The sequence below is a fragment of the Lithobates pipiens genome, unplaced genomic scaffold (assembly GCF_037356315.1).
Source record: "Lithobates pipiens isolate NorthernLeopardFrog02 unplaced genomic scaffold, aLitPip1_a1.2 Scaffold_10, whole genome shotgun sequence".
Lineage (NCBI taxonomy): Eukaryota > Metazoa > Chordata > Amphibia > Anura > Ranidae > Lithobates > Lithobates pipiens.
This window is the reverse complement of record NW_027507686.1, coordinates 184,894,034-184,919,237: the sequence shown is the minus strand read 5'-3', so window position 1 is coordinate 184,919,237 and position 25,204 is coordinate 184,894,034. Positions and strand designations below refer to the sequence as shown.

The following is a 25,204-nucleotide window of genomic DNA, read 5'->3' as shown; positions in this document are numbered from 1 at the left end:
TGAAAAGGGTGGGAAGACCTGACCAGCAGTGTTAACCCTACCCTCTCCTCTCCGGGAAACACCAGCTCAGCAGGTCAACTTAAGGACACAGTGCAACAATTCTACATTGTAACAATTCACTTTGACACATAAACATGGTTGAGCTGATTAACCTCAGAGCATTAACGCAGTAGAAGAAAACAATACAAACCTTTTTGGAAGAACCCGCTTACAGGCTTATACATGCTCCTGGGGATATTGGGGGCAAAATGCAGCTCAATAATTCAGAAGAAATGCAAGCAGCCCTTTCTATTACGGTCACAAGGTTAGGTTGAACCCTAAGCTGGCCATGCACAGTTCTATTTTCGTTCAAACATTTGTAGTAAAATCATCAGGACATTTTTTTTTCTTGCCATCATTGAATCAATTAATTTAGTTTGAAAAGCCCTTGAAATTTCATCCAGACCTGCTATTTCAAATGTGGCACCCTCTACCAATAGGTAGGTGCTAGTAAGGGTTATTTTACTAGGTTTTCAGGAAAGGCAAATTTAGGCAGGCTTATGCTGCAAGCTAGGCCTGTCTGTTTTAATCTGGGGTTTGGGAGTGGTCAGAGTAGCAGTGAGTGTGACCACCTGTGCTCTAGTTCTAGGGTGCCTTCCCTGCTTCCAGAGAGAAGATTCTGGAAGAGGGACAGGGCATGGAACTGGAGTGGCAGCTTATGTGGGAGCCCTGACCAATCCTCAATCGGTATTGGCAGGGGACGGGCCTCCTATATAAGCTGAGGTCATATGCCACTGGAGGGGGGGGGGGAGAAGTCTGCAGAGAACTCCTGGAGCAGAAGGGCAGGTAAAGCTGTCGGAATACATGGTCCAGTTCCTCATCAAGGACTCAAGGCTGTGGAAGGTCGATTAGTGTTACCACAGTGGGGGGCTGGAGGTGCCAGGAAGTCTGCTTCTACATGGTCATTAGCAGAGTCTTCATCATACACACAATGAATGATGGAGTCCTGGATCAGAAAAGAGACTGTGGGGATCTGTGTCAAATCAATGAGGCCTGAGGGCACAGGATTTGCAAGATTGGACTGGCTGGGATCAGTAGTCCACCATTTAAATACATGCTTTTAAACTACTAGGCCTCCGGGGAGAGGTACTGCAAACCTCAGGCTTAGTAGTGGCGAGCAACCAGAGCCTGTCTTGGGGCTTATTCAGAGTGGGTCCCTATTACTAAATAGAAGATGATGTGAGATACTCTAACTTAGTAACTACAAGTTTGTGCAGGAGGAAACAAGTCTATACAGGAGGAGACAAGTTTGGGCAGGAGGAGAAAGAGTTCTAAGACCATAATTTTTTACCCGGTAAAAGCGATGTCTTCATCCCTCACACGGAGATTGATGGGGGAATTCTTAGAAGGAATAGTCTGCAGAGGAGGAGCAACAGTCTGCAGGTAAATGCAGGAGGAGATTCATACTCAGTTTAAAAATGCACATTCAATCTTCTGGTTGTAACTTTGTGCTGTTTTGTTTCAATTCTAAAATATGGTGGCAATGATTTGTTCTATGGGCATCACATATTCCCAACTCCTATCCAAGTTGTACCCCCCCAATAAAACAAAGAAAACAAGCAAAAGACTGTTCATTGTCTTTGGAAGTGATGTATGAAGTCTGGCAGTGGGGTGAATTGGTGGATTGTTTGTTACTAGCTGCAACACCATGGCTACATTATAAAATCTCAGATGTATAAAACAGGTTTCATTACAATATGTACAATTTTTCCTGAAGGAAGACCATATTCCTGGCTAAAATTGCAGTCATTCAAGAAACCTTTTTAATCCTGCTTCTTCAAATTTTCCCATCACTACAGTTGAAAATGTCGTCAGTTTGATTCCATTAACTATTACACAATTGAATGTATGTTTCAAAAGTTAACAGTTTCAAACGAAATTCTACTGGTGTATGGCCAGCTTAACATTTTTGAAGACTGTAGAAATTGCTCCCAAGTCTACAGGGGTATCTAGCATGGTGTGTCCTCTGACATGTGTAATCTACTTAACCTTCTTCTAACTGAAAGATCTGCAAAGATATCCACCTCCTGCGGGTGGGATTTCCCATCAACACTGACTATGTTGATGAAGGAATTGACTTGTAGTTGCAGGAAAGAAAATCGCACCATCTATGGCCAGCTTTATAAACTGTTCATTGTAAAGCTTCTTCCAACACTGGTGTCCACCAACTCTAAGGACCACTTCATCCATACTACTTGGTAACCCTGTGCCACCAGCCGGCCATAGGACTGGCTTCCAAATGCAGTGCCGTCAAATCGAGAGAACCTGCTTGATTACACTTAGACATTTTAAGAGGACAAGCCCCTAAGGCAGACTTTCTCAACTAGGGTTCCTTCAGAGTTTGCTAGGGTTTCTTTGAGCTATGGCGGATTGACTTCCCATTTGATAGTGCTTGCAGAATTTTGAAGCCTTTGACAATAACACTAATGGTCTTTTTAGCTGTCTATAAGGGGGACATTATGTCCACCATGGAAAAAGGGGAATTTTTCCCTCTGATCTCCAACAAATTGGTTTTAGAAAGGGTTCCCCAAGGTCTGAAATTTACTTCAAGGGTTCCTGTTGGGTAAACAGGTATAGAAAGGATGGTCTAAAGTATGGTGATCAAAGGGTCCGATGGGTACAGTTCTAAAGAGCTGCCTAGAGACCCTGGTATGGCTCAGAGTCCACTGGAAAAGAAAAGAGAGGCTGGAGAGCCCTTATAGTGTAGTAAATTGTTATGATAGCAGTTGGGATGCCTAAAAGAAGGTATATGATTATAAAAGGAGTTCCACCACGGAAAGGTAAAAAATATTAAATAACTTACACCTGTTAATGCTGTGGTCACCTAATGGGGTCAGAACACACAATGTTCTGAGTGATTGGATGGAGGAAACCTTTCTCCACACAAGGTTGAGATGATCACTCTCTATACCAGCGGTCTCCAAACTTTCAAAGCAAAGGGCCAGTTTACTGTCCTCCTTCAGGTTTTATGGGGACCGAACTGTGGCCAGGGAGTAAAAAATAACCCGGCATCCGTGTGCCATCATTGGTTTTAATGGGAAGGATAGTGCACCATTATTGACATCAATGAAATGAATAGTGCCCCTGTGATGGTGTCAGTAAGGGTAATGGTGCTCCATCAGTGGGGTCTGTTGGTGGAATAGTACCCCAAGGGCCAGATATGGGCAATAAAAAGCACCACATCTGGCCCCCGGGCCTCAATTTGGAGAACACTGCTCTATTCCATAGGGGTTCCATTTCTGGGTCCTCTGTGGGATTTTCAGGTGAGAGTAAGGAATCCTTGCAAAGGGAGTTTGCAAAAAGGTCTGTCATGCCGCGTACACACGACCACACTTTCCATCAGATTAAACTCTGGCGGTCTTTCCGACAGAGTTCCTCTGAAATGGACTTGCCAACACATGATCACACCAAAGTCCGTTTGTTTAGAACGCGATAACGTACGACGGGACTAGAAAAGGAAGTTATAGCCGGTAGCCAATAGCTGCCCTTGCGTAATTTTTGGTCTGTCGGAATAGCATACAGACAAATGGTTTTCCCGATAGAAATTGATTCCGTCGGAAAGATTTAAAACATGTTCTATTTCTAGGTCCGTCAGAATTTTTGAAAAAAAAAAAAGTCAGATGAAGCCCACACACGATCGGAATATCCGATGAAATGATTCCATCTGATCTTTTCTGTCGGAAAGTCCAGCCGTGTTTTAGGCGGCATCAGTTTTCCAATCGGCAGAGGCTCCCGGAGTTAGGTGTCTAAGAATAAATGGGAGCCATCTGTTAAAATTTCTTTATTTCACCAAATAAAATGTGTTTTGTGGCTTAAATTGCCACTTCTTCAGTTCTGATAACCATGCTCTCCCGAAATCCATACCCTCCAAATGACATCACTGCGCTGCAATTTATGATCATTATCACCTTGAACTGAAGTTGAACTTAAGCCATGAAACCATATTTTTTTACATTATTGTATTTTTGGTGAAATCTAGATGAAACTGACGACTCCCACCTATTCTTAAACGCCTTACTCTGGGTGCCTCTGCTAATCGGACAACCATCCATCGGGCCTTTTTTTTTTTTTTTTTTTTTTTTTTTTTTTTTTTTTTTTTTAGCAAATTCCCTTTGCACTTCTTGTAGGCAGGTTGAAATGCATTGGTACTAGTGAGATGGTGGTCGGCCCAGGCTGGGGGTAAGAAGCAATTGTTGCAAGCTCTGTCCGCAGGCTTTTTGGTTTAGCCAGCCCATCTGTGAAATTAAAAGGGGGAAGGCTGAGGTCTGTGCCTCTTCTCAGCTGAATTGGTTGGTCCTGCTTGTGGTACCAGAATGGCTGCACCTTGCAGTCTGCTGAATACCCCAGGACTTTCTGAGACATCCAAGCCATGGATAATGCTATAATGGACTTTTACCTCACAGAGGTATGCCTGGGCAGCCACACTACAATAGTTATGGGGAAGGACATTGTTTATAGTGAACTGTTATACTATACTTCAATAAAATCATATTAACCTTTCAGAGCCTGGTCTGAAGTTATTCATAGGGGTGCATGTTGTGTTTGAGGTATCTGAAGAACCAGGGTCTGTAAAGCACTACAGGGTATGAAGTATTGCCACTACAAAGGGTTAACTCAGCAAGGGAAGAAGAGGAGTGTAGTTGCTATGGGTAACCAAGTGAAGGTACAATACAAGCAGCCAGCCATTAGGGGTAGTACCTGGTAAGGTAATGGGTCCTCCAGTAGGGAGGCGGTCGTTTAGCTAGCTCCCTCCCTAGCAGTCAATATCCAAAAGCAACCAGACCCAAACTTGCATTACGAAGATTTATATGAGGTCATGAGGTACAGGAAGTAAAGGAGTTAAGTGCATGCATCAGGTTTGCGCTATGTGCACAGTGGGACCTCATCCTGTTACTGGGAATGAGGTAAAAGAGGTACGCTGGACTGGTGGAGTGGGTAAAGACTCAGCAAGTCCCTCCTAATGCAACATCTACCAAGGTACAGTTTGTACTGGCATGGGACAAGTCCCTTTTCAAAGAAATTCTGCATTATATTACTGCACAGGGTGAAGGTTCAACTCTAAGTCGAGAACTGCCTTCATGTGAGATTTTTCACATGACCACAGTCAGACAGAAAGATAACCCATCGTGCAGGGTGAGGTAGGCCTCGCTCAAAATCATCTTGTGCTTTAAGAGTAATAAATATATATATATAATCTATCATATTATTATGGGTTGATATGTGGTCAATGCTTGAGCTTCTGTGTGGCCTCCACAAAATATGCTCTGTAACAAAAAAAATTGTTGGATGAAAATTGATGTGCAGATGGTTAATCTTTAACCTCTTTTTCTTTTCCAGGAACCTGGAACTCCCTGGCGAGACAACTTGCTCCAGGATCCGTTAGCCTATGTTGTGAGTGCATCAATGTCCTGTCTTTTTTTTTTTCCATTGAAATGTTGCTTCAAATAAGCCAATTGTAATGAAGATCTCCAGCTAAACTTATAACTGGAGGTTTCTAACCTGAGCAAAATTATAAACGCAACACTTTTGTGTTTGCCCCTAATTATCATGAACTGAACTTAAAGATCAACGACTTTTTCCATGTACACAAAAGGCCTATTTCTCTCGAATATTGTTCACAAATCTGTCTAAATCTGTGTTAGTGAGCACTTCTCATTTGATGAGATCCATCCATCTCACAGGTGTGGCATATCAAGATGCTGATTAGACAGCATGATTATTGCACAGGTGTACCTTATGCCTCGTACACACGTTCCGATTATCGGACCACAAAAGTCGCTTTCGGACAGATCGTGCGATAATCTGATCGTTAGTACGCAGCTTTCGACAGCCGATCGCGACAGTCCGTCCAACCAAATCCGAAGGGACAAACAGGAAAACTTTGGTCGGATGACAGTCCGTCGTACGACAATCGTATAGCCAGTACAGTATGCGTCCGATAAATGTCATTCGACAAACACCACGCATGATCGGAAACACGAAAATAAACCAGAAGGACACACAGGTCACACGTATTTGACATCATTTAAAATACGTAGCTACGCACGACGGAAGATTGTTCCAGAATCGTACGACAAAAATCTTACATACATTTTGCACTGTTGTATTCGATCTTAGTTGTATGCAACAAAATGTGAACGATCGGTCATACGATAATCGGAACGTGTGTACGAGGCATTAGGCTGGCCACAATAAAAGGCCACAAATGTGCAGTTTTATCACACAGCACAATGTCAGAGATGTTGCAAGTTTTGAGGGCACATGTAATTGGCATGCTGACTGCAGGAATGTCCACCAGAGCTGTTGCCCATAAGCCGTCTCCAAAGGCAATTTTGAGAATTTGGCAGTACATCCAACCGGCCTCACAACCGCAGACCACATGTCGCCACACCAGCCCAGGACCTCCAAATCCAGCATCTTCACCTCTAAGATCATCCAAGACCAGCCACCCGGACAGCTGCTGCAACAATCGGTTTGAATAACCAAATAATTTTTGCACAAACTGTCAGTAACTGTCTCAGGGAAGCTCATCTGCATGTTCATTGTCCTCATAAGGGTCTCGACCTGATTGCAATTCATCGTTGTAACCTTGAGTGGGCAAATGCTCACATTCAATGGCGTCTGGCACTTTGGAGAGGTGTTCTCTTCACGGATGAATCCCGGTTTTTCACTGTACAGGACAGATGACAGACAGCATGTATGGTGTTGTGTGGGGGAGCGGTTTGCTGATGTCACCTTGTGTATCAAGTGGCCCATGGTGGCAGTGGGATTATGGTATGGGCAGGCGTATGCTATGGACAATGAACACGGGTGCATTTTATTGATGGCATTTTGAATGCACAGAGATACTGTGTTGAGATCCTGAGGCCCATTGTTGTGCCATTCATCCACGACCATCACCTAATTTTGCAGCATGATAATGCACGGCCACATGTTGCAAGGATCTGTACACAATTCCTGGAAGCTGAAAACATCCCAGTTTTTGCATGGCCAGCATACTCACCGGACATGTCACCCATTGAGCATGTTTGGGATGCTCTGGATTGGCATATACATCAGCGTGTTCCAGTTTCTGCCAATATCCAGGAACTTCGCACAGCCATTGAAGAGGAATGGCCCAACATTCCACAGGCCGCAATCAACAACCTGATCAACTCTATGCGAAGGAGATGTCCTACACTGCGTGAGGCAAATGATGGTCACACCAGATGCTGACTGGTTTTCGGACCCCCCCCCCCCCCCCCAATACAATAAAACTGCACATTTTTAGAGTGGCCTTTTATTCTGACCAGCCTAAGGCACACTTGTGCAATAATCATGCTGTCTAATCAGCATCTTGTTATGCCACACCTGTGAGGTGGATGGATTATCTTGGCAAAGGAGAAGTGCTCACTAACACAGATTTGTGAACAATATTTGCGAGAAACAGGCCATTTTGTGTACATAGAAAAAGTTGTAGATCTTTAAGTTCAACTCATGATAAAAAGGGGGCAAACCCAAAAGTGTTGCTTTTTTATTTTTTTTATTTTTTATATAATTTTGCTCAGTTCATTTTTACTCATAGCTGTTCTCGCACATGTCTTTTAGTTAACCTATCAGTTTGTCTTCTGCAGTATTCAGATGTTCATGTTATTACTTATCTTTTCCTTGTTTCTTCTGCTTTGTTATGGGGACTGTTTGAGAACAAGTATTTGTTGCAAGGTACTACCTTGTGAAGGCTACAGGCCAGTAATATATCACTGAGAGTGATGTCTATATCTTTAGAATATCTCATGCTGCAGTCGCATAGATCAGATCTGAATAGTAAGTGCTCCATTACTGTCATCATTTACAGAAAGTGTTGGTATGAGATGCTGAAACCTACATTTCTCTCTTATCTTTTTGTAGCGATTGTGGGTTTTAGATTTTTATCTAAAGATGTATCCAGAGACGGGGGAAAGTTATCATTAGAGGATCTTTTATCAGGAATAAAGGATAAGGAAGGGTTCAACAAATATTATTTGTCTTTTTACATGCTATAGTATACACACTACTGGCGTATGCTCGTTGGAAGCCTACAACTAATCTGATATCTGCTTGGCATGCCAAATCTATACACTGAGATTAGCAACTGTTTCTTTTACTTGTGCTTGGTGATATGATAATAATAAAAAATTGCATCCACCTAAGGGTGTCTTAGCCCTAATCCTCTCTCCCACAGTTCTATTTAAGAGACCATAAATCTCTCTGCGTTCAAAAAGTGTCTGGCACCCACCTGTTCATCTTGAATTACACCCACCATGCCTTGTAATCAACTGTACACTGAAGGATGTCAGCTGTCCCTAAGGCCACATGTACACTGCTGCTGGTGAACGGACATTTTAAGCCCCTTTCACACTGGGGTGACATCGGCGGTAAAACACCACTATTTTTTGCGGCGCTTTACGGCCAATTTCATTGCACTATTTGGCCAATAGCAGAGCACTTTTACCCCCGCGCTAGCGGCCGAGAGAGTTAAAACCACCACAAAGCGCTGCTGCAGCAGCACTATGCCGGCGGTATAGCCACGCTGCCCCATTGATTTTCATGGGCAGGAGCTCCTTCACTGCTCCAAAGATGCTGCTAGCAGGACTTTTTATTTTTTTTACTGTCCTGCCAGTGTACCACTCCAGTGTGAAAGCAGCGGCTCTTTCAGGGTGCTTTTCAGGCACCATTTTTAGCGCTGTAGTCTAACAGTCTGAAAGGGGTCTTTGGGAGTTTTTTTCAACTGCTCCTGAACTCTCCTCTGTTATCTTATCAGTACATGTACACAGGGTCGTTTATAGTAGTTTCTAGGCAAAAAAATGCACTCAGAAGCTGAGTTTAAAGGCATTTCAAGCGCTAAACGCACATTTAGCTGCGTTTCGTTTACAGGCATTTTTCATATCATTTTTTTTTTAACGCTTCTAGACGCAAAATGCGACTAAACGTACCATTTAAACGCGAAAAAATTTACATTTTGAACGTGGGTTACTATCTGTCAAGTGAAATCGTTCAGGCCTAATGCTGGCCATACATTATACGAAATCGGCTGAAATTCAGCTGTTTTGACAGTTCATTTGTTTTTCGGCCAGCTAATGGGCAAAAGAGCGATAACTGAGACGTTTTTGAGCCGAAAAAAGGTTTGGAAATTTTCTGACGAATGAATGATAAATTTAAAAGGTTAATGTGTTTCCTGTCTGACCTGTTTTCACTAGGTATATGTAAAAAACGAACAAAAAATGCAATCATGTATGTCCACTGAATGGTTTATCGGTCATTACATGATGGCACTATTGTTTTTACTCACGGCCGAATGTTCGTTTTTCGAAAATTGGTTCGGCCAGTTTTTTTGTATAGTGTATGGCCAGCATAACCCTGGAGGTCACCATTGGGCTTGAAGGGCGCCGGGACTCTGCTACATTTAGGAAAGTAATCTTTACTTTCAATAAACTTTCTTATCTTTATATGATTGTGTTTGTAACAATAAACATTAATCCAAGCTGTACTCCTGATCCCTGACAATCTAGTAAATCAGGGAGTGCAGTAACCTTTCCTGGATTAGGCTGGTAATCCAAGAGGGATCCTGGCAAATGGATGGGTGATTTTAAAGCTAAGCTTTATATTTATATTTATATTTATATATATATATATATATATATATATATATATTATAATATAACATGCTTGCAGGTATTTGTTCATTTAAAAAGACTTGGTATTCACGTAATTACAATCCTGTGTATAGCAGAGCTTAGACTGGGAAATGGAGAAACCTCACAAAAAGCTAATCGGCTGTGCTGATATGCCCACGCTGAACATGTTGTTTGGAGGGATGAGCAGAGTGACAGAAAAATGAGTTCATTTGCCTGCTGCATCTTCATTCACTGTGAAGTCACATGCTGGGGTGGGGAGGGCTGTATTATGGAACTGAAGTAGAAAAAAGTCAAGTCTTCAGACTAGCTGTGCAAATCTCAGGAATGAGAGAACAGAGATACAAATGCTTTGGCAGGTAAAAGGCACCATTCAGGTTGGGTATAATATGTGAAAGGTATACCTGTGATGAAAAATGTTAGTTAAATGTATTTAATATAAATAGCAGGTGGCTCCAGGTTACTGATGTCCACATCTGATTTATTACAAAACACCTCTTCACTCCAGAGACTTGCAGTGCAAGTTACATTTAGCATCTGATTGTTGGCTTTTGGCTCACTTCTCCCACTCTTTGCACCTTACTGTTGTATAGATTAATCAAGCAACAGTAAAGAAGGGTGGGAGGGTGTAGAGTTAGCAACCAGAAAGCCATTTGAATTCATGATTGCTATGCTATTGCTTCCTGTGCAGGGATCAGATGCACAGTGGCGGCCCATCCATAGGGGGTGCACGGGCGCCGCCCCCCTATTAGCACAAAGAAAAAAAAATTAAGTCCACTGTTTTGGAGCGCTGGACACGGTGCACTATGGGAAGCGTGACGTCTATGCAATCATGGGATTGCAGACATGACACTTCATTTGCCTGGTTTTGACCTGCCTTGTGGCGCAATGCAGTGTGCCTGAATACTTCCTCCTGTACTGCTATTACGCTTGTCTTGTTTTTGATTGGCGGTGCTTTCCCTCGGAGCGTTGGCATCGCTTCCTGCCAGAATGGACTGAGGAGGAGTGCATTCAGCATCAGTGTGGTGAAGCCGGACCTAACACAGGTGGACTATCTAGTGTGAGCTGAAGCAGGCAGGGGGAGAGGAATACACAGCAGCTCTGTGCTAGTGGTACACTTTGAGCTACAGATCGGATCGTAAATGCATCTGATGGGGGAGTGCACACTAGGGATGCTGAAATTAATCATTGCATCGATGCATCACAATTCGAGTGTCCCCAATGCGGCATTGATGCATACGCCTGGAAAATCAATTACTGGGTGACGTCATCCCGAATTGCTCCGCCCCTCCAGGGGGAGTGCGACAAGTGTATTGTTAAAATGACTTTGTTTTTAATAAATGTTGTGTTACAATGATGTCGTGTTACAATGAATGAAGTGCCCCGCTGTATGTGCTCTTTTAAAAAAAAATTGGAACTTCGTATCGAATTTCACAGTACAATACAACCCACTCATGTGACTGCCCGGCCCGCCTCTCTGCTCTTGCGTCTCATATCTCTCCTGACGTCAGTGGGGAAATCTCAGCCCCGCCTGCTGACTGTAGCTATCAGATCAGAAGAGGCTGAGAATTCCCCACTGACGTCGGGAGAGACATGAGGAGAGGGCAGTCACATGAGCGGCATGTATTGTACTGTGACATTCGGTATGAAGTTCCATATTTTTTTTTTTTCTTCTTCTTTGTGCTTTAAAAAAAAAAAAACAGCGGGTCACTTCATTCATTGTAACATTGCATTTATTTAAAACACAGTAATTTTAAAAACACTAAGTAGAGTATAAATGTGTGTGTTCCCTACTTGCACCTCCCTTTCTGTGCTGACAGTTCCCTGGACTTCCCCTTTGCACGTTCCACCGTTAACTCCTAGTGTGCAAACAGGAATGCCAAGGAACTGTCAGCACCAGTGGCGGCCCGTGCATTGTGGGGGGGTTAGTGAAGTGATGGCTGCATTTGATTGGCACAGGTGGCTGCGTTTGATGGGCACAGTGGCTGCATTTGATGGGGGGAGGTAAAGTATTTTTCAGTTTGTTTGCACCCCTCAAAATTTTGAGCACCAGCCGCAACTGGTCAGCACAGACAGTACAGGGAACTTCACAGGGCTGTTTGTCAGCTGTGGATTGTAATTCCTCCTGACCTCCCAGCAGCAGTGTGTGTCAATGCCTGTACCTTGTAGTGCATCTTAAGGGCCGGTTCACACAGCGAGGCGAGGCGAGGCGACACGGCTCGCCTCGCCTCGCTCCCGCAAGTCGCCCCCATTCAGTACTATGGAACCGTTCTGAGAGGAGCGACTCGAGTCGCTCCGACTCAGAAAAAAGGTTCCTGTACTACTTCGGGGCGACTTCGGGGGCGACTTGCATTGACTTCTATACAGAAGTCCTCTGCAAGTCGCCGCTGAGCTCCCCGCAGGTCGCGGCGAGGTAAGTCGGAGATGCCTCGCCGCGCATCGCTGTGTGAACCGGCCCTAAGGGAGTGAGGTTATTTTTAATACAAAACGGAGTTCCATTCAATTTTTTGTTTATTAACAGTCAGCAGCTACAATAAGTGTATCTTCTGACTTTTAATAAAAATACACTCGCCTGTCCCACAATCCAGTGACGTGGCCACCAAAATCCTCCCTTCTCTCCCCTGCCTGTCCACGGTGCTGGCAATACTACTGTGGGCATCCGGCTGTGACAGCTTACAGCTTCACAGCCAGGTGCGCATGTCTCACTGCACTGTCCTGCATAGCCAGGCAATCTTTTGGGACCTGTGATATGTCCCAGAAGATTGCATGGTGGAAGGGCCGCCTAGGTGGCCCATGAGCACGTGGGAGCTCATCGGTGATCGTGATGCATCCTGGAATCAAATCGAATCGTTGCCTAGATAATCATAATCGAATCATGAGACCAGTGAAGATGCATGCACACACATTATTTCATGTGATGGAACAGCAAGCTGGAAGTAAAAGGGAAAGTCGGAGTGAGTAAAGCTCTTCTCTGCTCTCTGTATTATGATCACTCTGACTTGCTGATATGGAGGAGCTGTGACTGTTAACCATTTCTTATCTACTGCAATCTTATTTAAAGTGAAATTCTATCCTCTGCTCAGTGCTCACTGTCTCCATGATTTACTTACACTGGGCATAAAAAGCTGACTTGCTATATGCTTGCTGTAACTGACACCCATTCTGTTTGCAATGAGGTGTCTTTTTAATCCTCAGGAATCCTCAGGATTCAAACTGAAACTTCACTTGCAACTTGCTAAGAAAAAAAATAATCAAGAGTATTAGTTACCACTTACCTGCCTGGATGTCCTGGTCACTCACTGGATGAGGATAGCAATGACGCCAGTTGCTGGGTGTATTATACAAAATCACAATGATGAGGATGATGATCACCGTCGTCCTCATCATTGTATAATAACCCCATCATCGCTATCCTCATTGTTATATTATACACCCATCATCTGATGATAGGTGTATTGTATAATGAAGATGGGTGTATTATACAATGATATGGATGATTATGGATGTATTATACAATGATGAGGATGACAATGACGGGTGTATTTTACAATGAGGATATCAGTGACGGTGTATTATACAGTGATGAGGATAATGATGACTGGTGTATTCTACAATCATGGGGACCTGATCTCTGAGGCTGAGCTGTATACCCTGATCTTTGATGCCAAGCCGAATACCCTGATCTGTGACGCCAAGCTGTATACCCTGATCTGTGATGCCGAGCCGTGTACCCTGATCTGTGATTCCGAGCCGTATACCCTGTCCTGAGCTGTATACTCCTGACACTATGGGTGGAAGCAAGTGGAATAAAGGGGACAGAGTGGATGGATTCTATAACGGGTGGGGCTTATAATAAGTGGGAGTGGTCAAAAAGGAAGAGCAGGGTCTGGCGCTCCCCCATCCTAAAACTTCACCAACCACCACTGGGATGCAGCAAGCACTTGTGCGGAAGTACTTGCTATTCATTAACCACTTGCCGACCATCTGCCACAGACCATCCGCCACTAGGGGAGTGTGCACGCCGCTGGAGGCGCACACCCCCTGCTTGCCCACGGAGCCAATGCGAGTGCCCAGGCTCGCCGGGCTCCCGCGATTGCTCGGGGCACATGGAAAGCTGGGATGAGCCGAACACCCCCCCCCCCGGTTCGGTTCGCATCAGAACCTTCGAACAGACCAAAAATTCGTACGAACTTTAGAACCCCATTAAAGTCTATGGGAATCGAACGTTCGAAATCAAAAGTACTAATTTTAATGGGTAATATGCAAGTTATTGTCCTCAAAGGGGTTTGGGGACCCGGCTCCTGCCCCAGGGGACAAGGATCAATGCAATTATTTTTTTTAAAAACTGCTGTTTTTTCGGGAGCACTGATTTTAATGATGCTTAAAGTGAAATATGGTGCCTGGGGGGTGTCTATAGTATGCCTGTGAAGTGCCACATGTTTCCCGTGTTTAGAACAGTCCCTGCACAAAATTACATTTCTAACGGAAAAAAGGCATTTAAAACTACTTGCGGTTTTAATGTAATGTCTGGTTCCGGCAATAAGGATGAAAATCATTGAGGAAAAAAGGCATGGGTAGCCCCCCCTGCCCATTACCAGCCCCTTTTGGGTCTTGTACGGATATTAAGGGGAACCCCCGTACCCAAATTTAAAAAAAAGGCGTGGGGCCCCCAGGTCCTATATACTCAGAACAGCAGTATACAGGCGGTGCAAACAAGACAGGGACTGTGTAGGTTTGTTGTGTTAAGTAGAATCTGTTTGTAATTTTGAAGTGGTACTTTTGAAAGTGTAGCTCCAGTCAAAAAAAATTTTTTGCCGTCCGTCTTTTTTCATCTCACTTCCTGTTGTCTCCTTCTGTTTGCAAGTAGGAGACATTTGTAAGTTGGTTGTTTGAAAGTAGGGGCCTGCCCTATATGCTCTGCAGAAATTTGGGCCTAAGGTGTTGGTGTACACTGTAAGCCCTCAAAATGACTCTTTGTGGGTGCTGGAATGCTCTGCTGTGAACTATTATATCAAGAATTGTAATTACATGCCATTGTTGAACAGTGGTAGAAAAATTGGGCCTTTGGTGGTTGTGGTGGTGGTGCTGGTGCCACAACACTATAAGTCCTCACAATTACTCTCGGTGGGCGCTGGAACAGGCCCTGCTGTGAAATATTATATTAAGAATTGTAATTACATGCCCCTATTAAACAGGGGCTGAAAAATTGGGCCTTAGGCGCTGGTGCCACAACACTGCAACCTCTCCCAGATACTCTAGTTGGAGTGCAGGAATAAGCCCTGCTGCAAAGCATTGCATCAAAAATTGTAATTACATGCCCCTATTAAACAGGGGCTGAAAAATTGGGCCTTAGCCACTGGTGGCGGCGCACAGAACCAAAAATGTTCTTCCAAGCTATCAGCAGGATCATTGAGGAGGAATAGGATAGTCAGTCAACCTAACAGGATAGTCACTCAGCATCAGCATAGGAAGTCTTGAAGGGATGTGACATTTCTAAAAAAAAATATTCGGTTACATCAGCTTCAGGTGCTTGGTAGCTGGTGGTGATCCAAGACTGATTCATCTTTTATGAAGGTCAGTCAATCAACCGAGTCGGTGGACAGGCGCACCATGTGATCGGTTACAAAGCCTCCAGCAGCACTGAATGTGCGTTCCAAAAGAACGCTGGATGCAGGACAGGCCAGTAGCTCAATTGCATACTGTGCAAGCTCTGGCCAGTGATCCATCCTCAAGACCCAGTAACCCAGAGGATTTTCGGTCGGAAAGGTGTCCAAGTCTGACCTTGCCATTAGGTATTCATGCACCATGTAAATCAAACGCTGGTGATGGTTGCTGGAACTGACCATACCTTGGAGCTGCAGACTAAAAAATTGTCTGAACGCATCGGTCAGACGGCCACCTTCTCCACCGCTCCTTCTGTAACTGACGGAAGCCTCAGCAACATGTTGACCAGGACCAGGAGTTTGTAACCTCCCAGTCTCTGGGAACACGTTGCACGGACCTTTCTGCAAGGCCTCCCGGAGATGTCTCATCCTCTGCTCCCTCTGTGACGGCAAGATAAGGTCCGTAACCTTACCTTTGTACCGTGGATCAAGGAGAGTTGCCAGCCAGTAATGATCCCTCTCCTTGATCCGAAGAATACAAGGATCCTTCCACAGGCTTTGCAGGATCAGGGAGGCCATGCAGCGTAGGTTAGTGACACAGAGGACTCCAGACCGAATGCCTCAGCTAAGGTCAACATGATCTGCAGCCACCTCCTCCCAGCCATGTACAAGTCCACGTGTTTCTTGGGACTGTAAATCATCCCTACAAGACTGCTGCTGAGTACCATCCTCCTCATTCTCACCCTCATCCTCCTCATCCTCATCCTCATCCTCCTCATCCTCATCCATCTTCTCTCCAGTTGTATACGGTGCAGGAGGCCCAATACCCTCACTGTAACTGCTGCAGATGCCTGTGGTATAGGAACAGAACACCAGGAATTGGGGGTAGCTTCAGGTGTATACAGTGCAGGAGGCACAATACACCAACTCTAGCTGCTCTAAGTTCAATCACAAGAAAAGAAGACGCTGTCCCTGCTTATCCTATCTCTCTGAACGCCACAACACAGTACACAAGGCCGCCATGCAGGCGGGCTTATATAGTGTGGGACGTGTACTAAACCCCTTGAGCTATAATTGGCCACAGGCACCCTGCCTGTGGCCAATTATGGCTCTCCTCGCTGCCGGCACTGTGATTGGCCAAGCATGCGGTTCACAGTGCATGTTTGGCCAATCATCAGCCAGTAATGCACTGTGATGGCGCAGTGCATTGTGGGCCGTGAGCGCCACACGAATATGGCGTGAATGGCCCACAAACTTCTGGCTTTGACGAATGGGCGAACAGCTGGTGTTCGAGTCGAACATGCGTTTGACTCAAACACCCAGTTCATCCCTAGTGTAAACACACGGTTTCCGGTTCTCTGAGGAAAGAACTACAGTGAAGGACCATGCATGAGGCTGCAGATTCTAGCCGTTCCGTAACTTAGACCCAGTAATGCAACGCTGAGTTTCTGTGCTTCTCTATGCATTGCAAGCAGATCAAGTTTGGTGTGAGGGTCTGGCAAGGTTTTGTACATAGCATCCTGAAACCATTGCAACATCCTACTTTAGTACACCTCTCAAAAGCTCTCAGCCCTAATGCAAGCTATGGTCTGGCTCTTGAAGAGTTGCACAGCTTTTAACCACTTCAGCCCTGGAAGATTTTACCCCCCTTAATGACCAGAGCATTTTTTGTGCTACGGCACTGCATCGCTTTAACTGACAACTGTGCTGTTACGAGACGGTATACCCAAACAAATTTTACGTCCCCCCCCCCCCCCCCCCCACACACACGCACACACAAAAATAGAGCTTTCTTCTGGTGGTATTTGATCACCTCTGTGTTTTTTGTTTTTTTTTTGCGTTATGTCACTATTCATAACAGGGAAATGCCTTGTTTTACATAGGCATTTCCTCGTTCTGCCTCTCCTCTCCGAGATTGTGGGCCGCCAGCGGACATCGCTATCCTGCTTTTGCGGAATGACGTACAGGTACATCGGTTTGTTCAGGAGTGCCATTCTGCCGAAGTATATTGTCGTGAGCCGGTTGGCAAGTGGTTAAAGCACCCTGCAAAATGATCACAGTATTCAGTAAAATCAATAAAAGCATTTTTAATACGAGAGAAGCCTGTACAGCTGTGCAAGGCTGAAGTTAAAGCTGGAATTCAGCTTAACTCACCGTTATTTACAAAAATTGTAATCCATTTTGACTGGGCAATGCCTTTTTGCTTTACGAGGTACAGCCTTACACTCGAATACAAGCTTCATACATTGAACCCCCCCGAAGATAGCCAGGGACCCCAAGTGGCTCAGAGGGCTGACATCTCCTCACCTCGTCCACCTCTGAGCTAGATACTTGAATTTTCTGTGGCATGAAAAATGTAGCATCCAGTCACTTTTAAAAAGTTGACCGAGTTTAATTACTGTATTTATTGGCGTATAACACTCACTTTTTCACCATGAAAATCGGGTGCAAATAGCTTGTGCGTGTTATACGCCAATACAAAATTTTTATTTTTTTCCTGAAACTTCCCTCTTAAAATGAATGTGTGTGTTATACGCCGATAAATACGGTAATTAAATCCGTAAACCCACAGATGGATTGGGCCACCAGATAGCCAGAAGACAACTACATAAGGGCTCTGAATCCTACTTCTTCATACAGAAGAAGGACCCTTTAAGCCAGGCTGGCACTCTGTATATTTCAGAACGTATAGTTGTTAACGTATAGCAGTTGAGGTGTGTGTGTGTGTGTGTGTGTGTGTGTGTGTGTGTGTGTGTGTGTGTATATAAAAAAAAATATATATATATATATATATATATATATATATATATATATATATATATATATATATATATTATATATATATATATATATATATATATATATATATAATATTAGTGTTTTTGGTTTTGTTTTTTCATATAAACTTTGGATAGGCATCTTAATAGGGGGTATATTATAACTATCATGAACTCCTGTATGTTTGTATATCTTTCCCAGGAATTGAAATGGGACTTTGTACTGGTATGCGATCAGAAGTCTTTCGATAGTGTGGAGGAGGAGAAGAGGCGGAAATTCATGTCCAAACTGGAACTGAGGCGTTTTAAGATAAAGGTTAAATTTCATTGAAGAGAAGCATTGATTTTTAAACTCTTGGTTGGTTTAAAGCTAAACTCCAGGAATCGGACAAAATATACAGTATCTCACAAAAGTTAGTACACCCCTTACATTTTTGTAAATATTTTATTATATCTTTTCATGTGACAACTGAAGAAATGACACTTTACATTGTAGCAAAGTAGTGAATGCACAGCTTGTACATCAGTGTAAATTTCTATCCCTTCAAAATAACTCAACATGCAGTCATTGATGTCTAAACCGCTGGCAACAAAAGTGGGTACTCCCCTAAGTGAAAATGTCCAAATTGGGCCCAATTAGCCATTTTCCCTCCCCGTGTCATGTGACTTGTTATGCCGTGTACACACAACCATTTTTTCCATCAGAATAAACTCTGACTTTTTTTCGACAGAGTTACGCTAAAACGAACTTGCCTACACACGATCACACCAAAGTCCGTTAGTTTAGAACAAGGTGATGCACAACACGTACAGCAGGACTAGAAAAGGAAGTTCAATAGCCAGTAGCCAATAGCTGCCCTTGCGTTGTTTTTGGTCCGTCAGAACAGCATGCAGACGAACAGTTTTCCCGATAGAACATGTTTTAAATCTTTCCGATGGAAACCGTTTTTTCTATTTCTAGGTCCATCAGAATTTTCAAAGGAAAAAGTTTGATGCAGCCCACACACAATCGGAATATCCGATGAAATGATTCCATCGGACCTTTTCTGCTGGAAGTCTGACCGTGTATACATGACATTAGTGTTACAAGGTCTCAAGTGTGAATGGGAAACATGAAAAAAAGAATTGTTGCTCTACATAAAGCTGACCTAGGCTATAAGAAGATTGCCAAGACCCTGAAACTAAGCATGGTGGCCAAGACCATACAGGACAGGTTCCACTCAGAACAGGCCTCGCCATGGTCGACTAAAGAAGTTGAGTGCACATGCTTAGCATCATATCCAGAGGTTGTCTTTGGGAAATAGACACATGAGTGCTGCCAGCATTGCTGCAGAGGTTGAAGGGTTGTGAGGTCAGCCTGTCAGTTCTCAGACCATACGCCACACACTGCATCAAATTGATCTGCATGGCTGTTGTCCCAGAAGGAAGCCTCTTCTACATGATACACAAGAAAGCCCGCAAACAGTTTGCTGTAGACAAGCAGACTAAGGACATTGATTACTGGAACCATGTCCTGTGGTCTGATGAGACCAAGATAACCTTACTTGATTCAGATGGTGTCAAGCGTGTGGTGAGGAGTACAAAGATGAGTGTGTCTTGCCTACAGTCAAGCATAGTGGTGGGAGTGTCATGGTCTGGGGCTGTTTCAGTGCTGCCAGCACTGGGGAGCTACAGTTCATTGAGGGAACCATGAATGCCAACATGTACTGTGCAATACTGAAGCAGAGCATGATCCCCCCTCCCTGACTAGGCGACAGGGCAGTATTCCAACATAACTATCCCAAGCACGCCTCCAAGATAACCACTGCCTTGCTAAAGAAGCTAAGGGTAAAGGTGATGGACGGGCCAAGCATGTCTCAAGACTTAAACCCTATTGAGCAGCTGTTGGGCATCCTCAAACGGAAGGTGGAGGAGCGCAAGGTCTCCAACATCCACTAGCTCTGTGATATCATCATGGAGGAGTGGAAAAGGACTCCAGTGGCAACCTGTGAAGCTCTGGTGAACTCCATGCCCAAGAGGGTTAAGGCAGTGCTGGAAAATAATGGTGACCACACAAAATATTGACACTTTGGGCCAAATTTAAAAATGTTCACTTAGGGGTGTACTCACTTTTGTTGTCATTGATTTTGACATTATTGGCTGTGTGTTGAGTTATTTTGAGGGGACAGCAATTTACACTGTTATACAAGCTGTACACTCACTACTTTACATTGTAGCAAAGTGTCATTTCTTCAGTGTTGTCACATGAAAAGATATAATAAAATATTTACAAAAATGTGAGGAGAGTACTCACTTTTGCCAGACACTGCTCCACCCCCCGGCACTGCAAGGGTTAAACGCTCATTTAGTGTAGAGCTGCATGGATTAAATGTATTATTTACCCTGTCCCTTGCTCTGGTTGTGAGCCATCCCTTGACAATATCATGTGCAGTGCAAGGCTATTGGCTCTGAATTGTATGTGAGGGGAGAATTCAATGCTGCAATGTTCCGGTCACACATCTGGAGGAACCCTACTGAAGCCAGGAATAAGGAAAGTAATACTCCAGATCTCTGCAACCATAGACTAAACAGGCATTTTTACATAGGGGGGGGGGGGGGGGGGGCTCACTGCAATAATACATTTTGTCTAATTCCCAGAGTTCAGCTTCAAAATATTCTCCACCTAAGCATGCAATGTACGGTAAAAAGCATTATAGCAGACCTATTATTACACCATGCTTTGTATTTCTGGCCCATGACACTTATTAAGGACATCTGACATTTGGCAGACTTTCCTAATGTTTGTTTTGGGACCTTGACTCAAAGCACTGAAGCCCGAGAGCTGGCACAGCAACCAGGCAACTTGCATTTTCTGAAGGAAATTGCACCTTTTGTAATTTGTCTAATGTCCGGTTTAAGTTAAGAAAAATTATAGATTTTTTTTTGTCTTTTCAGAAAGCTAGAGATGGAAACAAGATCTTTTATGGTATCAGGGCACCTTCAGACATCTTTAGGAAATATGTCCGATTACTGAAGAACCCAGATCATGGAACCCAGAACCTGAATACTGAACATGTCTCTGAAACCAGCAGGTAAGCAGTATGTGTTCTACTCTTTCTTCTTTTCAGATTTCACTTTACTGATGTCAAATCACGTTAGTAGATGACCTCTGACTACATTCTGTTTGAGTTTTGCTCAGTTAATTGAATGAAGACTTCTACTACTATCTGCTCAGCGTTTTTTGAGTTTATATTTTCGTGTTCGAATTAATCGATATTTTTTTTTTTTTAATCGATTAACTTCGGTGAATTATAACGCACTTACACATCCAACTAATTTTAGCTGATCTCCTTGCATTGCAACTCTGCGTTAGCCAGTGGTAAATGTGGTATACACTATATACAATCACCTGACACTAGTTAGTTTCCACAATCCATGACCTAACATCACAGTTCACACAAATACATTTTAAATTTAAACTGTAGAACTGACGTAAGTAATTTTTATTTTTATTTTTTTCCACAGCAGTGTGACAATCCCTCCACCTCCGGTCTAACTAATTACTCTCACCTTTTGGCATGGACCCCTGTGAAAACAGGTGGTCATGCAAGCGAGTATCAAAAGGGTTAACACGGACCCATAAACTTCTCTTATGTCTCTTTAGATCTCAGCAAGGACACCAGGTCATGGGTAGAAAGAAAAGATCTAAGTGCTCACCGCTTAAGTATAAGATTTAATTTTTGTGTTCAAACACAAACTACTCACATAAAGATGATAAAAACACAGCATGTAAAGCCAACAATCGTGTTAGTTCCGTAGGGCAGCAGTGGGTGACGTTGTGCGTAGCTCCTCTCCCGTACGCATTACGTTCAATCAGAACTTCAATGTCACCGGACTCCTCCCCCCTTCACTTCGTTAGCAGACGGAGGCACTTGGGGAAGGGGGGGGGAGGAGTCCATTGACGTTGATGTCCGTGACGTCACCGGATCTCCGACGGAACTCCCTGAAGACCCGGGAGCCGGCGGAGAGGTGAGTACCGATCAAAAGAATTTTGATCGATCAAAAAAATCGATTTATTGAGGCATTAATCTTTAATTTCCACAGCCCTAGTTTATATATTAAAAAGTATTGAATGTAACTTGTAGCACTGACCAGTGGCCTATGGTTACACTTTTAGTGATGGTGGGCCAAATCCTGTTATAACCATCCCTCTGGTTCATTACTTCTCCAGGTTCCCCACTAAATTTGGCCCTCAGGCCATGCCAGTAATTTATTCACTTAGATTCTAAGGAGATGCTTCTCTATTCCCCAGTGGTTCCAGGCCTAGTTCAATGGTCCCACCAAACACCCAATATGGGGAAAATGGGGACCTAGGTTCCTGTTTACATGTACCCAGGGGTACCTTTCCTATCCTCATAAAGCAGGCCAACCCTCCCTCCACTAGGCCACCACTTATTCCAAACATAATTAGTTGTAATGTCCACATACCCCAGATATTGTCTGTACTCTTACCTCAGTTGAATGAATAGATGACCATTCCAGCACTTATAGTGGCAGCATAAACGGTTACTTTACAGCTGTGTGCAAATTCTCCCCAAGCCCAACCTTTGCTTTCTCATGCTGATAGCCCTACCAAACACATCACGTTAAACAAACAAAATTGTATCCATAGTCTCTTTCCAAATATGGTAAAGTGTTTGTACATTAGAACAAAACATATAGCTTTTTTTGCTGGGTGTTACAGGATGGGGGTGCTGTGTTACTCACAAAACTGGTGTGAACATATCCTGTTATGATTACCCTGTCTAGGAGGAAAGATCATGTGCACACTCGGTACCCCACATCCTTCTCTTGTTGTGTCTCCCCTCTTTAAAAATCCTCACTCTTAAAACGTATTTTATCCATACATGTGTAGCACTAACCCCCGAAGGAGCTGTTGATTAAATTTGGGCTTACCGTTACCTTCGGTCTTCCTCGTTGCACATCTAGGGGTGTCTCGGGGTAATGGCCCAGTAACTGAGAGACCGACAACAGATCCACTTGAATGGATTTTATTTGCAAAACATTAACAATGAACAGTCTCTTAAATTGGGATCAGAGGGTTAGAAAGGGAATTAAGATGCTCTTAGTGTCAAAGTCAAAATGTTGAAGAACTTTCTTACTTTGACTGCATCCAGAGAATAGCCATTCACAGCTGGATGGTCACCCAGGTTGGACAGTCCCTCTCTCACAAGGTTTAGCAGTCAACAAGGTGCTTACTTAGGAACAAGTCTCTGCCACAGACATTGTTGTAGAACGTACAAGATAATGTCTCTGCCAAAGACGTCGTTGTAGAACACTTAGGGAAACTAAGCTTGAAAACACTCGTAGGATACCTGGATCTTTCAGCCAGCTTGCCAATATCCACAAGACTGGATTCTCTCGGGTACTTCAGCCCTTCCAGGCTCTTGCTAAGAAATCAACCCGTACGTGGTCTTCTTCTGAAGAGTCCTCCCCTGGAATGCTTGAAGTCACTTGGTCTCTCCCAAAACGGAGAAGGCATCCAATCACCTCAGAATCCTTCTTTAGTTTCCTTGACTCGGTCCAGCCAGCCCCGAGACATCAAGACCGGGTGGATCCGCACCCCAGGCCACAGCCCTCCTGGGGGCTGATCAGGCGGACCAGGACCATGAAGTCAGTACAACATTCTGGACTGGAACCTGAACCACGTGACGTCTGCATCTTAAATACCCTCTCCCAGAAAGCACAGTGAGAGCGCCACTCCCCTGGGCGGGCTCCAAGAGAAAGTAAGAAGAGACAGTGCCCCCTGTGGCCAGGCTGAACATCTCACAGTCCAGTCAGACTGATGCTGAAGTTTAATTTAGATAATTGTACCCAAACCAAACTGCAGTTTAGGCAATTTTAACTTTGAAAAACCGCATAGCGCGTGCTCTTCAGAAGCAGCTGCTACACATGTAACATACCTTTTTAAAACTCAGATCTTGCCTCCCTCCTTTGCTATATTTCACAAGCTAATGTGCCGCTCTTTCACCTCCACTTATCCCACATCGTCATTTTTAAAAGATGACTTCATTGGTGGCCAAATTCTTCTTCCTCGTTTTATGCTGGTGTAATTTCTATTCTGTTGCATGCACCATAAGAGATTAAGCTATTTTAGACCAGGTACAAAATCTGACACATGCTCTATATGTCATCTTGGGGTTGTGTACTATTCAGTATTAAACATCTCTAGATCATATACGGCACCTGTGCCACATCTCATATAACGCATGCACCATGCATGATGGAATGATTTATTATTCAATGACAAGATGCACTGATCTCGTAAACCCATTTCCCGATTGGCCAAAAGGAGAGGCGATCCTATTGGCCACCTAGGACTAGGGAGGAGATGCAGGGGAAGCCGCGCCGCTGTAAAGCCAAGGAAGGGGGGGGAACACGCCTGGAGGACCTAGATGGGATAAGTATAGGGACTGATTGTGAACTGATCGACCAACTGGGAGAGAGGGGGTGCGGGAGGCTGGACCGACCGCCTGGGGGGGAGGGATGGTGGCGTCTGGATGGATTACCACCACCCCCCCCCCCCCCCAAAAAAATACCTCCAGCTGCCACTGTAAATGTTCTTTTAAGAGCATGTGCCCAAGTAGAATGTGTCTTCACTGTTTTTATTTCTTATTTTTTATTTTTATAGAATTCGCATTATATATTTTATTCTACACAAAACCAGCATTGAAACTAAAGGCCAGAGCGGTAAGGAAAATTGCACACTTTACATTTCTTCTAAAGATTTGAACTGAAACTTTACTTAAAATAATTGAATTGACTTCAGAATTTCACTGATATACTCAAATGTAGAATGCTAATCTAGAAAGTTGACTGCTGGTGCAGCACTTGGGGCCTATGATTGGACAATGAAGAAGCAGCAGCAAACTGCTAACCTCATTTTTTGTCATCTCCCCAAGTATGTTATAGTGGGAATCTTAAGAGTGAATCTCAGTGAGTCGGCTCCAATTTTAGCTGCTTTTAAAAAATATGCCCTTAGGACAGGGGACTTCAAACTATGTCTAAACTGGTGCTATAAAAGATTTTATCAGGTCCGCAGCATTCCTAGCTGATGCACTAGTCTACTCATCATAATCCAGTTTCAACCAACACC

The 25,204-nt window shown here is 43.9% G+C and overlaps 1 protein-coding gene across 4 annotated transcripts in view; it reads left to right on the top strand.

Moving 5' to 3' along the window:
- ANO9 (anoctamin 9) overlaps window positions 1-25,204 on the top strand; it is a 111,451-nt gene that overhangs the window by 20,650 nt on the left and 65,597 nt on the right. For 2 of the 4 annotated variants that reach the window (XM_077460665.1, XM_077460657.1), the window contains exons 2-5: window positions 5,377-5,430; window positions 18,272-18,385; window positions 21,004-21,140; window positions 24,740-24,798. In XM_077460665.1, the coding sequence (XP_077316791.1) occupies window positions 5,377-5,430; window positions 18,272-18,385; window positions 21,004-21,140; window positions 24,740-24,798 (364 nt within the window). Of the gene's footprint in view, window positions 1-5,376; window positions 5,431-18,271; window positions 18,386-21,003; window positions 21,141-24,739; window positions 24,799-25,204 lie in introns of those variants that run through there. The other 2 variants (XM_077460672.1, XM_077460680.1) reach the window with 2 other exon arrangements.